Genomic DNA, 15,252 nt, shown 5'->3' on the forward strand with positions numbered 1-15,252 from the left:
CTTTATCCAAGTGTAAGCAAATAAAGTTTGTGCATGAAGTATATCTTTATGACTAGGCTACATGTATATAGAAGCTGATGACTTATTATCTCAACACAGCTAATAAATTACACCAAGAAAACAGCGAAAACAATCCAACAACCAAAACAAACTTTCCAACACAAAAAATCATCAAACTGCCATACATCCAGAACACATACAAAACTTACAAATACATTTTCAAACACATCGACTATAAGCTGGTGTTCACTACGAACCAAAAATTGGCAATACTTCTAAAACCTACAAAATCTCACGCACACAAAGAAATATTAGAACACCACAATGTGGTTTACAATTTCCTTGCCAAAAAGATTGTGATGTTGTCTACACAGGTTCTACTATCAGATCTTTATGAGCAAGACTACAAGAACACTTCCGTGATTACAAAAATCCCTATTCCAGAACACCTTAATAAAAAAAAAATGCAACAATCAAAAGAAAAACAGAATACAAAGTACAGGAAAAACAGAAATTGCAGTCCACGCCCTTGAACAGAAACAAGGCCATAATACTAGATATACAAGAAAACGAAACAATGCATAGAATATCGGAAATGATAGCCATAAAATGTGACAAAAACTCAATAAACGTCCATCAGCCCTACATAATCTCCGAGAGTTGGAAGCTCCATAACATAAAAATTAGGTCATGATTCTGACCAATAGGGAATAACACAGATACACCAAAGACAGAAACACCATGCTGGCATAGATAACCTCCACTTCCCTCGCAAGCTCTGAAGATGATGCACTGTTGAAACGGCTCCCGCTTCTGATCTTATCCCATCATATCCTTCCCCTTTCCCAAAAAATTCTATTTTCATCCCCCCCTCCCAAAATATTCTCTGCCCACCTTTAATAATAAAAAAACCCAGGTTTTTCAAAAGTTCACATACCCACTGCCTCACCAATAATTCTCCCACATCTCTCTACCCCCACTTTCCAACCCTCCCTTCCTTTCAGTCATAATTCCTTCCTTCAACAGCAGATGAATGTATATTGCCAAAATCTGGGATGCTGCTGAATAAGAAGACAGCCAGCAACATCCTATAAAGGTGTGTCCAAATTTTTTAATCATATATATTCTTCATATATATATCTATATAAAACATCAGTAATGTCCTAAATTTGAGTAAAAAGCCAATGACATTATAAAATGGGTACTCCTAAACAAAAATAGGATAAATAGCCATAAAAATAATATACTTAGAGAAGTAACATGGGAATTTTCCCAGAAACATTATCTACAATTCAATTCTTGTTTAATCCTTTATCCAAATGTAAGCAGTTTAGTCCTTTACCCAACAGTTTGCATGTGAAGTATCTTCATAATTAGGTTATTGGAAGTTTTTTCCCACTTGATTAGACGATAATCAATTTAGTTTAATCCTTTATCCAAGTGTAAGCAAACAAAGTTTGCACCTGAAGTATCTTCAGGACTGAGGCAACTCGTGGTAAAGGTGGACCAAGCTCTCATCACTCCTTGTCTTAGTATATCTCCCATAATGCACATCTCCTTGCAGACATGTATAATGCTATGCATTAAGGGACCTCAATAAAGGTCAAAACCGGTCTGGGTAGTGGCCCTTTCCTTAATGCATAGCATTATATATGTCTGCAAAGAGATGTGCTTTGCATTATGGGAGATAGTGAGGCAAGGAGTGATGAGAGCTTGGTCCACCTTTACTATGAATTGCCTCAGTCCTGAAGATACTTCAGACATAAACTTTGTTTGCTTACACTTGGATAAAGGATTAAACTAAATTTATTATAGTCTAACCAAGTGGGAAAAAACTTCCAACATCTTTCTCTAAATCCAGAGTAATTTAATAATTAGGTGAGACACCTTTTGGCAACTCGTATAGGTATAGATGACTTCTCCATTGCTTCCACCTTGGCATCACCACCTCTGGGTCTGGCTCCTACTGACGAGACCTCAATAAAAGTCGAAACCGGTCTGGGTAGTGGCCCTTCCCTTAATGCATTGCATTATACATGTCTGCAAGGAGATGTGCTTTGCATTATGGGAGATACTAAGACAAGGAGTGATGAGAGCTTGGTCCACCTTTACCACGAGTTGCTTCAATCCTGAAAATACTTCAGGTGCAAACTTTGTTTGCTTACACTTGGGTAAAGGATTAAACTAAATTTATCATAATTAGATTAGTTGTATACAGAGACTGCTAACTTCACATCTATTGCCTCATTGACCAATAATGCAAAGCATGCTTCCCTACAAACTTGTATGATATTATGAAAAGGATCACTAATAAAGGTCAAAACTCATCTGGATAGTGACTCTCACCATAATGCATGATATTACATGTATGTATCATGTTTAAGAATGGAATGTACAGAGCATTTATGGGATACAATGGCTAACCTGCTGTGAAGTCAACTGCTTTCAACATACCAGTGGTCTAGTCACAACGATGTTTCACACACAAATTTTTGTTTGCTCACACTTGGGAAAAATAAGGATGAAAACAAGAATATAATTTCTTGTCAAGAAATTGTCAAGTATGAATTTACTTTTCCAGAACAAAAACTAGCTAAAAATACTTTAAAAATCTTACTTTTTGTGGCTCATCGCAGTCACTGGATTCTTTTTTTACATTATTTAACAACTGATGTAGATTTTGCAAAGCTTGCTGCAATGCTTGCACTTGATGTTCTTTAGCCTCTAACTCATGTTTACTATCTGATTTAAGAACATCAACTTCATTACGATATGCTTCAAGCTGGCACCTTAATGCATCATTTTCTTCTTGTAGCTTGTATTCTTCATTAGTTGCTCTTGAAACTAGAAAGGGATAAAAAAAAAAATTACAAACTAAAGACCTCGTGAACATCATTACAAGAAACAAAACAAAGAAATATGTAGTAAAATTACATGTAGTTAGGCTAGAGTGATGAAGAATTTCTTAAATTCTGAATGAATTTATGCTTACTTACTTTTAGCTGGCTACAGTCCTTATAAAATAGATAATACTGCAGCCTCTCCACAAGATCAGAGCAAAACTATTCCCATCCTTTACAGTCAAGTTATTTCAGAAAATATAGTTCTCTGCAAATCTCCATACTGCTTTCAAACAACCCATCCATTGGTAACCTTTATCCTGGAGTGTATAAAGTTACTTGTGCCTGCAGCTTAGCTGACTTTGGGACAGATTGGTAGATCTGTTAATATCTGCCTTCAACATAAAAGCTGAATCCACTATCATCTATAATGGTAAGTCAGGATTAGCCGATTATGCTCTGGACATTTCCTTTCACAGGATTAAATGGAAAAAGAAAACTGTGCTGCACAGAGGTTACTATAGGCCCAAGAGTATTTTTAGAATCAGCATCAGTTATAAATTCCCCTTACTTTTGCAACACCAACAAATATGGCTGCGTTAATAAGATCTGGGAGAGCATCATTCTAAGACCACATTTTGCCTGACTTTTCTGAACTAACTTTGTTTTATACAGCCCTAAAAGGCATCTTGTTAAGCATCAGTTCATTTTCAGTTACAATTGGAAATGTTTCTGCAACTAAGTACTATATGTGTACCACATTCATAATTTTGCACTCTGAGAATGTTGGTTGAAAATCCAGCAAATTGGATAAATTAATTATTTTCCTTGGGTATTGTTTGTACCATGAAGCACTGTTATAACAACCAACACCTTACAACAACACATAAACCTATTATCTTATATATATATATATAGGTTTAACTGGAACATATATATGTTCCAGTAAGTTTTTTTTTAAAGCAGCTTCTACGCATGAAAAATTTTTTGTAGACCTATAGTACATTTGTACAGTGTGGGCTAAGGATTTTTTCATTTTTATTAATTTTATACTTTTTTGCATTTATTTTTAGACAGTCTGGAAAACCCTTCTCTAGAAACTAAACATGAAACTTTTTCAAGCCACTTCAGGCCTCCAATAAGTAGGATGATGGTCACAAACATCCATGTCCAAGGCAGGATTTGAACCATCAGCCTGTTGGTTCAACCAGCTTTCTGATTGGCATAAAACTTTAATTGTAAGAAAACAATTTTTAAGGCAGAATTTGGCAATTTGTATATGGAAAAGTGATTCTTCCTTTGAGCTCAGAGTAACCAGCATAGTTTCTTATGACCTATCATGAAAGCTTAGCATACCTAAGCTAAGAAATGACTTTTGCGATAATATAAGGCAACATATGCTGTCTAAGGAATATTAGATAGACAATTCCTGTTGCTCATTCAGAGCAGCTTGTGTTGAATGAAATTAACTGCTGTACTCATTCAATCACAAGTATTAAATAATAATAACAATAGCAGAAAAGTAACTTCATACAAAGTTCTGCTGCTTACTTATACTAAGGTAAAACGTGCCAGGAAATATATAAATAGGAAAACACACATAAACACAGTGAAGATATTTTAATAAGATTATACCAATTACAGTAAAATCTTATTAAAAATAATATTACAGTATAACCTTAGAAAAATTAAATCAATACATCTGTATTTTAATACAGACATTTTGGTTTGCAATCACTAACCATCTTCACTGTAGAATAAAGAATGGAAAATTTATCATCAAATTCCTGATGTCTCATCAAGAGGTGCAGAGAATGCTATGATAGTTTATATTATTATTAACCTTTCATTAACAATTTTTCTCCACATTATTTATTGTGACACCAAATACTGTCATATCATGATCAATACATTTCAGTCTAAGATGCTTCTAATTGCATAAATCATCTAATTATTTGCCTTCCTTGGTGTCTTTTTCCTATACCATCTTGGCACCAAACATTTTTTTTGTTAACCTTTCCCATTCTGTTTAACCATGCTACCGGCCAGGACGTATATATATGTCCAAGTTAACATGGATGCGAAGTGCATATTAAAATTGTAATACCATTAATATTACATTGTAATATATGATGGATACGAAGAGTATCTGGATGCGTATTTGATCCCTATAGGCCAGTAAGGTGGTTAAGAGATTATATCATTAGACAAGCTCTGCTCACAAATTCTTGAATGTTAACAATGTCACGTACTTTCCCAATATCTTCATTTTTAATATGATGCTACTAGAACATGGACTGGTTATTACTAACACCATGTTCCAACATAAAAATGTGCACAAATTCACATGGAGAGAAGAGGCTAGGAATAAGAAAAGTCTCATTGACTATGTTATTGTTGATAGTGATGTTTTCTCCCTGGTGCAGGACACCAGAGTGTACAGAGGATTTGAAATTGGAAGTGATCACTATTTAGTCTTGAGCAGGATAAAATTGAATTTCATATTGAAAAGAATAACATGTAAGAAAGTTTTAAAGCGAATAAAAGTTGAGCAGCTCTCAGATGAGAACTGTAGACTAAAATACACAAAGATTATTGAAGAAAAAATGAAAGAGTTTGAGAACAGGAATCAAACCTTGGAGATTCAGTGGCAAACTCTGAAGAAAACATTGATTGATTCTACCAGAGGGGCATGTGGTGAGGTTGTCTGCAAGGATAAAAAAAATCAGAACTCCCTGGTGGACACAGGAAGTTAAAGAGGCAGTGAAGGAAAAGAAGAAAGCATATCAAAAGTTCCTGGCAAATAAGTCAGCTTGTGCTCTTAGAAAATACAGAGACAAATGCAAGAATGCTAAACACTGTGTAAAACTAGCTAAACAAAAGTCATGGGAGGACTTTGGCAAGAATATAGAAAATAAATATCAAGAAGGTGGCAAAATATTCTGGAGGTTGTTGAAGAAGCTTAGGAATGGAGGAAAGAGTGCTGTAAAAGGAGTTAGAAATGATAAAGGTGACATGAAAACAGGAGAAAAAGATATCCTTGAAGTATGGAGTAATTACTTTGAAAAACTGCTAAATGAAACAAGCAGTGATGACAGCACAGTGGTAAAAAACACTCACCAGGCATGCAGTGAGGAATACATATCCATACTTGAAGTAGAAAAAGCTATCAAAGGCTTGAAATGTGGAAAGGCAGCAGGAGTAGATGATATTCGACCAGAAATGCTGAAGTATGGCGGTATAAGTGTCTTACAGTGGCTGCACTGCATAGTTCAGAAATCCTGGACAGAGGGACGAATTCCCGATGATTGGAGTAGAGCTCTCATAGTACCCATATATAAAAAGGGAAATAAAACTGAATGTGAGAATTACAGGTATTTCCCTACTAAGTGTTCCTGGCAAGATCTATGCAAGTATACTTGAGAAACGGTTGAGAAGAATTGTGGAAAAAAAGCTTGGTGAAGAACAAGCTGGATTCAAGCCAAATAGAGGCTGTCAGGATCAGATCTTCAGTTTACGACAAATAGTCGAGAAAGCATGGGAATATAACAGAGATCTGTATTTAAGTTTTGTCGATTTGGAAAAGGCATATGACAAGGTGCCAAGAGAGAAGCTATTCAATACGCTACAGTTATATGGTGTCAATGGGGCATTATATCAAGAAATACTTAGTCTTTATTTGAGTTTTAAGTCAGCAGTTAGAATTGAAGGAAGTACAGGAAGATGGTTTGATGTTGAATCTGGTGTGAGACAAGGATGTACATTATCCCCTCTGTTATTCGTTATCTATATGGATCACATTATGAAGGAAAGTGGTATTAAACATGATATCAACATTGGAGATGTTAATGTCAGCTCTTTGCTTTATGCAGATGATGTTATACCTCTAAATAAATCCGCTACAAGTCTGCAAGATTGTCTGACTAAATTGAATAGCTGTTGTAATAGATATGGTATGAAGGTCAGCAATACAAAGACAATGAAAATAGGCAGAATCATTGAATATGTCAACTGTGTTATGAATGGAGAACCTGTGGAACAAGTAAAACATTTCAGCTACTTAGGCACGATTTTTAGTGAAGATGGTAAATTAAATATGGAAATAGACAACAGAATCAGCAAAGCCGGTATGGTTGGAAGTCAACTGAATAAATTTATATGGAATAAGAGAGAAATTAAGTCGAAACACTAAATTAGCTGTATACAAGATAGTGTTCAAACTAGTTTTAACTTATGGATCTGAGAGCTGGGTCAGAAATAAAACACTTGACCAAAGACTAGAGACTGCAGATATGAGCGTCCTGAGAAAGATTATAGGGGTGAACAGATGGCATCAATGGCAATATCATATTAAAAACGAGAATATTAGAAAGAACTTGACATTGTCAGCATCCAGGAATGCGTTAGCAGAGCTAATCTCAGGTGGTATGGTCACTTAAACAGAATGGGCGAAGAAGGATTAGAAAAACATATGTTCTCTGCCAGGTTGGGAGCAAAACGACCCAGAGGAAGACCAAGATATAGGTGGATTGATACGGTACAAAGTGCCTTAGACGATAGAATAATTAGATCTGGTAATGCTGGAGTCTTGACAAGTAACAAACTGATTTGGAGGAAAATTGTAGATAGGAAGTTAGTAATGATGGAAATTTTTTCATGTAGTACTATCATATCCTGTACACCCCTTGAGGGTACATGGCAGGAATTTGATGATGATGCTGCCACTAGCAATGTCATCTGTTCACTCCCCCTAATTTTTCTCATATCTGTTGTCTGTATTCTTTGATGTGATGCCAAATTTAAAACTGGTTTGACTACTGTAATGTATACTGCTAGTTCAGTGTTTGGTTAATTTTTCGCTTATTCCATATAAAGTTATTTAATTGACTCCATACTAATATAAGCTTTGCTTATTCTGTTATCTATTTCCATATTTAATTTGCCATCTTCACTAAAAATTGTGCTATATAGTTAAAAGATTTTATTTGTTCTATAGGTTCCTCATAGGGAATGCACATGATGTTTTCCATGTTCTCTTTGTACCAAATTTGTTACAGTAGCTCAATGTAGATAAGAAATTCTGCATAACCGTACTGAATGTATAAATTAAGAATATAATATTATCAGTATAAAGTAAAGGGCTAAGTTGAACATCTCCTACTCTGATATCAGATCTGATGCCACTTTCCATCATGGTGCAATCCATATAGATGATAATTAGTAGTAGAGATAAAGATAGTGTAGTGTACATCCCTGTCTTAGAGTTGACATCAAACCATCTTCTTCTACCTCCAATAATTCTAGATGTTGGATTAATTATAGACTGTGTTGCTCTGTATAATTGTAGAATTTTGAAAAGCTTTGCTCTTGGTACCATGTCCTATACCTTATCCAGATCTACAAAACTTAAAAATACAGATTTAAGTTATATTCCCATGATTTTTAAACTATTTTTTTGTCCTAAAGTGAAAATCTGATTGAATATCATCTACTCCAGCTACCATTCCACAGTTCAGGTTTTTGATTGTTTTTTCTTCTTCAACTAGTGATATGTATTCCTGTCAAGCATTTTCTACCATTGTACTGCCACTGTTTGTTTCATTTAGCAATCTTTCAAAATAATTACTCAAGACATGTAAAACATCTTCATCTTCCATTTTAATGTTACCTTTATCATCTGTGATTCCTTTTACGATTTTCTTCCCTTGATTTCTAAGCTTTTTCGTTATCCTCCAGAAGATTTTGCCACCTTCCTGATATTTATTTTCTGTGCTGTATTGTTCTCATGACTTTTGTTTAGCTAGTCTTACACAGTGATTTGCTTTCTTACATTTCTCTCTGTATTCTCTAAGAGCACAAGCTGACATACTTTAAGTTCTGATTTTCCTATCCTTGCCAACAACCTCATCACATGCCTCTCTGGATAAATCAGTGTTTTCTTCATAGTTTTCCGATGAATTTGCAAGGTTTGGCTCTTGTTTACAATGTCTTTCATTTTTTCTTGAAAAATTGTGTATTTTAGTCTATAGTTAACATATGAAAGCTGCTCGACTTTGATTCAATATAAAACCTTATTACACACTCTTCCTTTCGATGTGATATTTAATTTTATCCTGCTCAAAACTAAATGTTGATCACTGCCAATTTTAAATCCTCTGTATACTCTTGTGTCCTGAAAACCCATAGGAACAATAACATAGTCATTGAGGCTTTCATATTTTTTGCATCTCTCCATGTGGAGTTGTGCACACTTTTATGTTGAATATTGTGTTAGTAATAACTAATCCATGTCCTGAACAGAAATCCAACAGGTACTTATCATTATTAGCTTTTCTCTTTTCTCTAAATTTTCTCCAAACATATTTATATGCCTGGCATATAAATAAATTCCTACTCTGCTGTTTAGATCTCTAACAAGGACCAACTTTTCTCTTTTTTGTTGTGTCAGCTACCTTCTCAAATGCCTCAAAAATTCCTCCATTCCTTCCTTAGTAGAACCTTCTATGGAATTGTGCCTATAATGTTATATAGGCACATTTAAGTCTCATTGTCCAGTTCCCCATTCTGATATTTGCCCACATCACTTGACTTGATAATGCTTGCTATTCAAGAAGATTATTCTCGTATTCAGTGTTGAATATAGCTACTCCTTTATCCTGATATTGCCTGAATATAACATTTTGTTTTTGTTACTTGGAAAGATTTTACCTGTTTTTTTTTTTTTGTTTGTTTCAGTCACCCCTATTATGTTGATCTGGTACTTATCCAATTCTTCTGCTAGTTTCATTTGTTTTTTATAGATGATTCTTATGCTGATAGCACTAATCTCTAACTCTGCTGATAATGACTTGGGATGTGTTCTAGTAACTGATCTTTCACTGTTCACCTAGTTCCCTAACAAAAATAATGGAGACCTTGTTTAACCAGGTGACATTCCGGCCAGCACGAAATTCTCTCGCGTTGTACCATAATTTTGTATTATGGTTTAAGCCAATAAGAATATAATTTGGTTGGCTAAATTCCAAATTGCTAGCCCATCCTCATTCATTCAGCATCCAGGATACCTAACAGGGTGTACCACCAAAAAGTGTGAATTGAAGTTTAGGTCAGAAGGCCTGGTCGGTTCTTTTAGAAGACCACACATTCCTTAAAAGACTACATGGAGATCTCTGCCCAGTTATGCAGCTTTGACACTTAAGTACCCAAAGTGTAGGCTAATTTTGGCTGATAGGGTTTGTATGTGGCAAAAAAGTTGAAATTTCTTGAGAATACAAGACGCTCAGAAGTACTTTTAATAAATGGAATATTATTCTAATCTACACCGCTTGTAGAATTTGGAAAGAAATGGTAAAAAATTCTGTTTGATAGTCTGCTTGATAGAAGAAATTTCTTACTCAAGGCATGTTTGTGATGAACAGAAATATTCCCTGTGGATTCAATGAGTAGGATAAGTTATCCAAGAAAAGGAGAAATTATATACTATAGAAAACTCCCAAGCAAGCAAAATTTTACTTTAACACAAATACTGTGGTTGATAAATAATGACTATAACAAGGATCTTTGTTTTGAATTTTTTAGATCATGAAAAGGTGCAAAGAGGAAAACTGCATAATGCAGTAATAATTTCAGTATAGACTTCCTATGGCAAACCCATAGGTCTGTGCAAAATGAATGGCTGTTGAGGTTGCCAGTTGGGATTCTGATAGGAATAGTACTTCTGGTTTAGATGACTGTAGGTGGTGGTGCACATCATTTATATTGCTATTTAGACCATGAATGTTGGTTAAATGGATGTGAGAATTTTTTATTTTTTTGTAGGAATTAATGTTGATGTGTTATTTGGTTGGATTTTTGATGTTTTTTGTGGGTGAATTTTTTTTGTTATGATTTTTTTAAGACTATTTTTTTTGTGGGAGAATTTTTGAGATCTGCAGTAAAATCACATTCCTTTGGGTTGTGGTTCATTGTATTTTGTGAGGAAGTGGGGGCATGCAGAAGACCGAGTTCCCTCTACCCAGATAGAGGAACTTGGTCTCCTATCCATACGTGGCCTTGACATCCCCCCTCCCTCATCCCTGCAGCTACAGTATTTGATCTCTCTTCTGTCACGAACTGGCAAAATACATAGCTGTAAGATTTGACATTGGTAGAATGGGAAGCCTCCAGATTCGTTACTAATTGGTTCCATCCCATGTACCTATCCAGCAGCTGGCCTGTGGAACCACTTTACTGCTATATTCTCGAATGGGAAGGGGGGGGGGGTCCTGGTTCCCTACAGTGAGATTGGTATGTCATTAAGGGTGTCACTCTCACTGCATGTGGGGAGTGAGGGATAAAAACTGGACATCTTTCATCACCGTGTGATGAAAGACGCCTACCACCTAGAGGTCTTGTTGGCATTTCCTCCAACTAGGGAAGATATACTTTTTTGATGGTAATGCTTGTCAGGTTTGCCAGAGCCCTGTTTGTGGCTCAAGTTATACTGCTAGGAGATGGTGGTATAGCTTGAGAGGCTATATATTGCATATCGACAGCCCTTTAGTAGCTCTAACTAGGTGGGGGCTCCCTCTCTAGACACCTGTCAGCATCCTAGGATGCAAACTGGGATCTTGAAGTATTAGTGTTCTGATATTTTGGGAAGTTTTATGCAACCAAATTTATTCAAATTTGACTGATTTTTAAGAGCAGCAGATTCTAAAAACAGTCTTTTTCTTCTAAATTTTTTGTGATGAAGCATGATGGTCATTTTCCAATTGATTCCATGAGCTGTATCCAAAGCATGGTCTGCAAGACCAAAATTTCCATAGTCATGATTACAGATGGTAGCTGATCTTCCCATCTATCCACATAGGCCAACTTGCAGGAACAAGGAACTCTGTATACACCTGGAACTGAGAGGGGGGAAGAAATTTGTCTTTAGTGGGATGGCTAGTTTTAAGTGGGGCTTAAAATTGGTGCAAAGACAGTATATTGCTTTAAGATTCTGGCTACTTTTTCTGATGTAACTGAGATATAGGGGATGGTGATAGTATTACTGAAATATTTTTGAAGAGAAGATAATGGATTGAGGGAAGGACTGATTATTTTTCTTATACTGTGGAAACTGTAGCTATTAGATATGAAGATGTTGTGTAAATGATCATGCTGAGAGGGAGTGTGATAAAGTTTGTGAATGTACCTGCCTGTGGGGGGGGGGGGAAACCTAGTGTGTTTTCCGGACTGAATTTTCCCAAGGATAGGAATTCAATTCAAGTTAGGGCGTTGAAGTGAGATCTCATCACTCTCTTTGAATAGGCATTCGAATTTTTAGCGACATCTGTGTAGAAGACTAGTCCGGGACCAGAGACTTGTTATTATTATTATTGTTCCGGGCAACTCCAACGAGTTGACAGACTCATCGAGGGAGGCCCTAACATCATGTCAAGAACAACTATTCAACATTGACACAGTATCTATCATACCTTGCTTTGAACTCATTCACGGTCGTAGCACCCACAACAGACTCTGGAAGCTTATTCCACTCATTCACCACTCTCCAAGTAAAAAACCTAGCTCTAACTCCCTTGTCAACCACGCTCTTGCCCAGCTTCCATGCATGGCCCATAGTCCTCCCACCACCAGTCATATTTTCAAAAATATCTTCTGGATCAATATTATAGAAACCCTTCAGTAATTTGAATGTCTCAATCATATCACCCCTCCTTCTCCTATCGTCCAATCTCTGCAACCCACAAATCTTCAACCTATTCTCATAAGGTTCATTCCACAGACCTTCTATCATCTTGGTCACTCGTCTCTGGATCCTCTCCACTTCCTCCCCATCACGAAGAAACCCTGGTGCCCATAACTGGGCACAGTAGTCCAGATGGGGTCTTATCAAGGTTCGATACAGAGGAACAACAACTTGTTTGTCTCTGCATGTTAAAGTATTTTTCAGAAGCCAAGTGATTTGATGAGCTGATTTAGTCACTTTTGCAATGTGCCCACTAAACTTCAATTCCCTATCCACCAACACTCCCAAATCCCTGGCCTCATCAATCTCCTGGAGAACAGTTCCACCAATGCGATATACTGCTGCTATTCTTTTCACCCCAAAGTGCATAACCTTACACTTTGCCACATTAAATTGACATCCATTTTTCCTAGCCCAGTCCTCCAAACTGTCCAAATCATCCTGTAAAATTTTGACATCCTGTGCACTCACAATTGCTCTACCCAACTTTGCATCATCAGCAAACAAGTGAACACTTCCTCTCAAATCCTTTCCTATATCATTGATGAACAAATTGAAAACCAGTGGTCCAAGAACAGAGCCCTGCGGCACACCACTAGTCACAAGCCGTCTTTTAGACTCCACTCCTGCATAAACCACTCTCTGGTATCTCTCCTTCAACCACCCTCCTATCCATCTCACCAACCCTATATCTATCCCAATCTGCTCCAGTTTACTGATTAGGGTTCCATGTGGTATCCTGTCAAAGGCCTTGGCAAGGTCCATTAGTATCACTGTAAACCCATTACCCTATCCAGTTCAGCCGTCACTGTGTTATAAAATGTGAGCAAGTTACTGAGGCATGATCTACCCTTCACAAAACCATGTTGTCCCCCATACAATATCCCATTTTCATCTATCCAATCCTGTATTCTTTTCTTGACTAATTTCTCTAAGACCTTGACAATGATTCCTGATATGCTAATAGGTCGGTAATTTACAACAGCAGTCTTGGAACCACCTTTATGCAGTGGAACTATTTTCTCCTCTTTCCACCCCCTCGGGACTAACCCAGACACGAGACTCAAATTAAACAAAATGGTCAAGGGTACTGGCAATTCTTTAGCTGCTTCTCGTACAACACGAGCTGGTATACCATCCAATCCCACAGATGTATTGACATTGAGGTTTTTGCAATAGACTACTCACCTCCACTTCATTCACCACAATTCCCGTATAATCTATTGGTTCATTCATTTCTGCAATGTCACCACCTGGATGATATATACTTGCAAAGTGCTCACTCAGTAACTCAACTATATTAACTGATTCAGTTACCTTCCTACCATCAGCATTCTTTAAAATCATTCTGCCATGTACATTTTTCCTTTTACTTGTTACATATCTAAAAAACTGTTTAGGATTCTCTTTAGCCTGCATGGCCAATGTTCTTTCGTAATCCTTTTTTGCTTTTCTTACCACACTCGTTACCCTTCCTGGCCTGCTGGTCACCTTTCTCCTTAAATTCCCTCCATAGTTGTTTCTTTTTTTGCAGCTCAAGCTTAATGGTGTTATTCATCCATTTAACCCTTAGTTGATTTATTATTCGGACTCTAGATATACAGTCAGCCATTGCTTCATGCAAACACTTCTTAACTGCCTCCCATGCACTATCAACTTCTAGTCCTTGCAGTTGTACATGCCATGGCACCGAACCAATCAAACTCCTAAGCTTGTCATACTTTCCAGCCCGATAATTCCACATGTATCCTGTCTTAATTGTAAATTCCACACCTTTAGCCACCTCCCAAGTCAAGACCCTATGATTATTCTCACCAATTGGTGGCAATGTGGTCATATTTGTTACAGCCAAATCCTCAGATGTAATTACTAGGTCAAGCACTCTCTTACCCCTAGTATTTTCCATTACATGCTTTCGCAGATAGTTATCCCTTAATAACCGCCTAAAATCCAATTCCTTCCTCCCATGTGTCCTCTCCTCACTCCAATCAATGCGACCATTGTTGAAATCTCCCATAATAATTACCCTCCTTCCACTCATTTCTTCTATTTGCTTGTGCATACTGTCACCACCATCTTTTCCATCACCTGGTCTATAGCAGCACCCAATTGTATATTTCGTTCTGTTAGCCACAATCTCACACCAAATGGCCTCAAATGTGCTCTTTTCTCTATCCTGCAATTCAACTTCTATTCTTCTTGGCTGTAGCTCATCAGCTATCATCAACAATACTTCTCCCCCCATTTTATTCTCCCTGTCATTCCTGAACACACTATACCCATCACATTCAATCCTACTAGCTATATCATCTACAGTCAGCCATGATTCACTAATACCAATAACCTGTGGTCTGGAAGTGCCAACCATGGCCAAAAACTCTTCCTTCTTGTAAATAAAATAATATAAAATGTACCTGCCTGTGTGTGTGTGGGGGGGGGGGGGGGGGGAACCTAGTGTGTTATCTGGACTGAATTTTCCCAAGGATAGGAATTCAATTCAAGTTAGGGCGTTGAAGTGAGATCTCATTACTCTTTGAATAGGCATTCGAATTTATAGCGACATCTGTGTAGAAGACGAGTCCTGGACCAGAGAATGTTGTGGCTTGTCTCTATCCCGTGCTGCGCCAATCCAGACTTATTGGATTTGTTGTGAAGAATGTACGATTGATGTTCTTGTAT

At 36.9% G+C, this 15,252-nt stretch overlaps 1 protein-coding gene across 3 annotated transcripts in view; it reads right to left on the reverse strand.

Moving 5' to 3' along the window:
* LOC150094500 (ecto-NOX disulfide-thiol exchanger 2) overlaps positions 1 to 15,252 on the reverse strand; it is a 294,098-nt gene that overhangs the window by 26,379 nt on the left and 252,467 nt on the right. For all 3 annotated transcript variants that reach the window (XM_090411781.1, XM_090411779.1, XM_090411780.1), the window contains exon 12: positions 2,618 to 2,844. In XM_090411781.1, coding sequence (XP_090267907.1) covers positions 2,618 to 2,844 — 227 coding nt within the window. The remainder of the gene's footprint in view (positions 1 to 2,617; positions 2,845 to 15,252) is intronic.

This window comes from Typopeltis vanoorti, chromosome 22 (genome assembly GCF_054136105.1).
Source record: "Typopeltis vanoorti isolate ZY-2024b chromosome 22, IOZ_Tvanoo_1.0, whole genome shotgun sequence".
Lineage (NCBI taxonomy): Eukaryota > Metazoa > Arthropoda > Arachnida > Uropygi > Thelyphonidae > Typopeltis > Typopeltis vanoorti.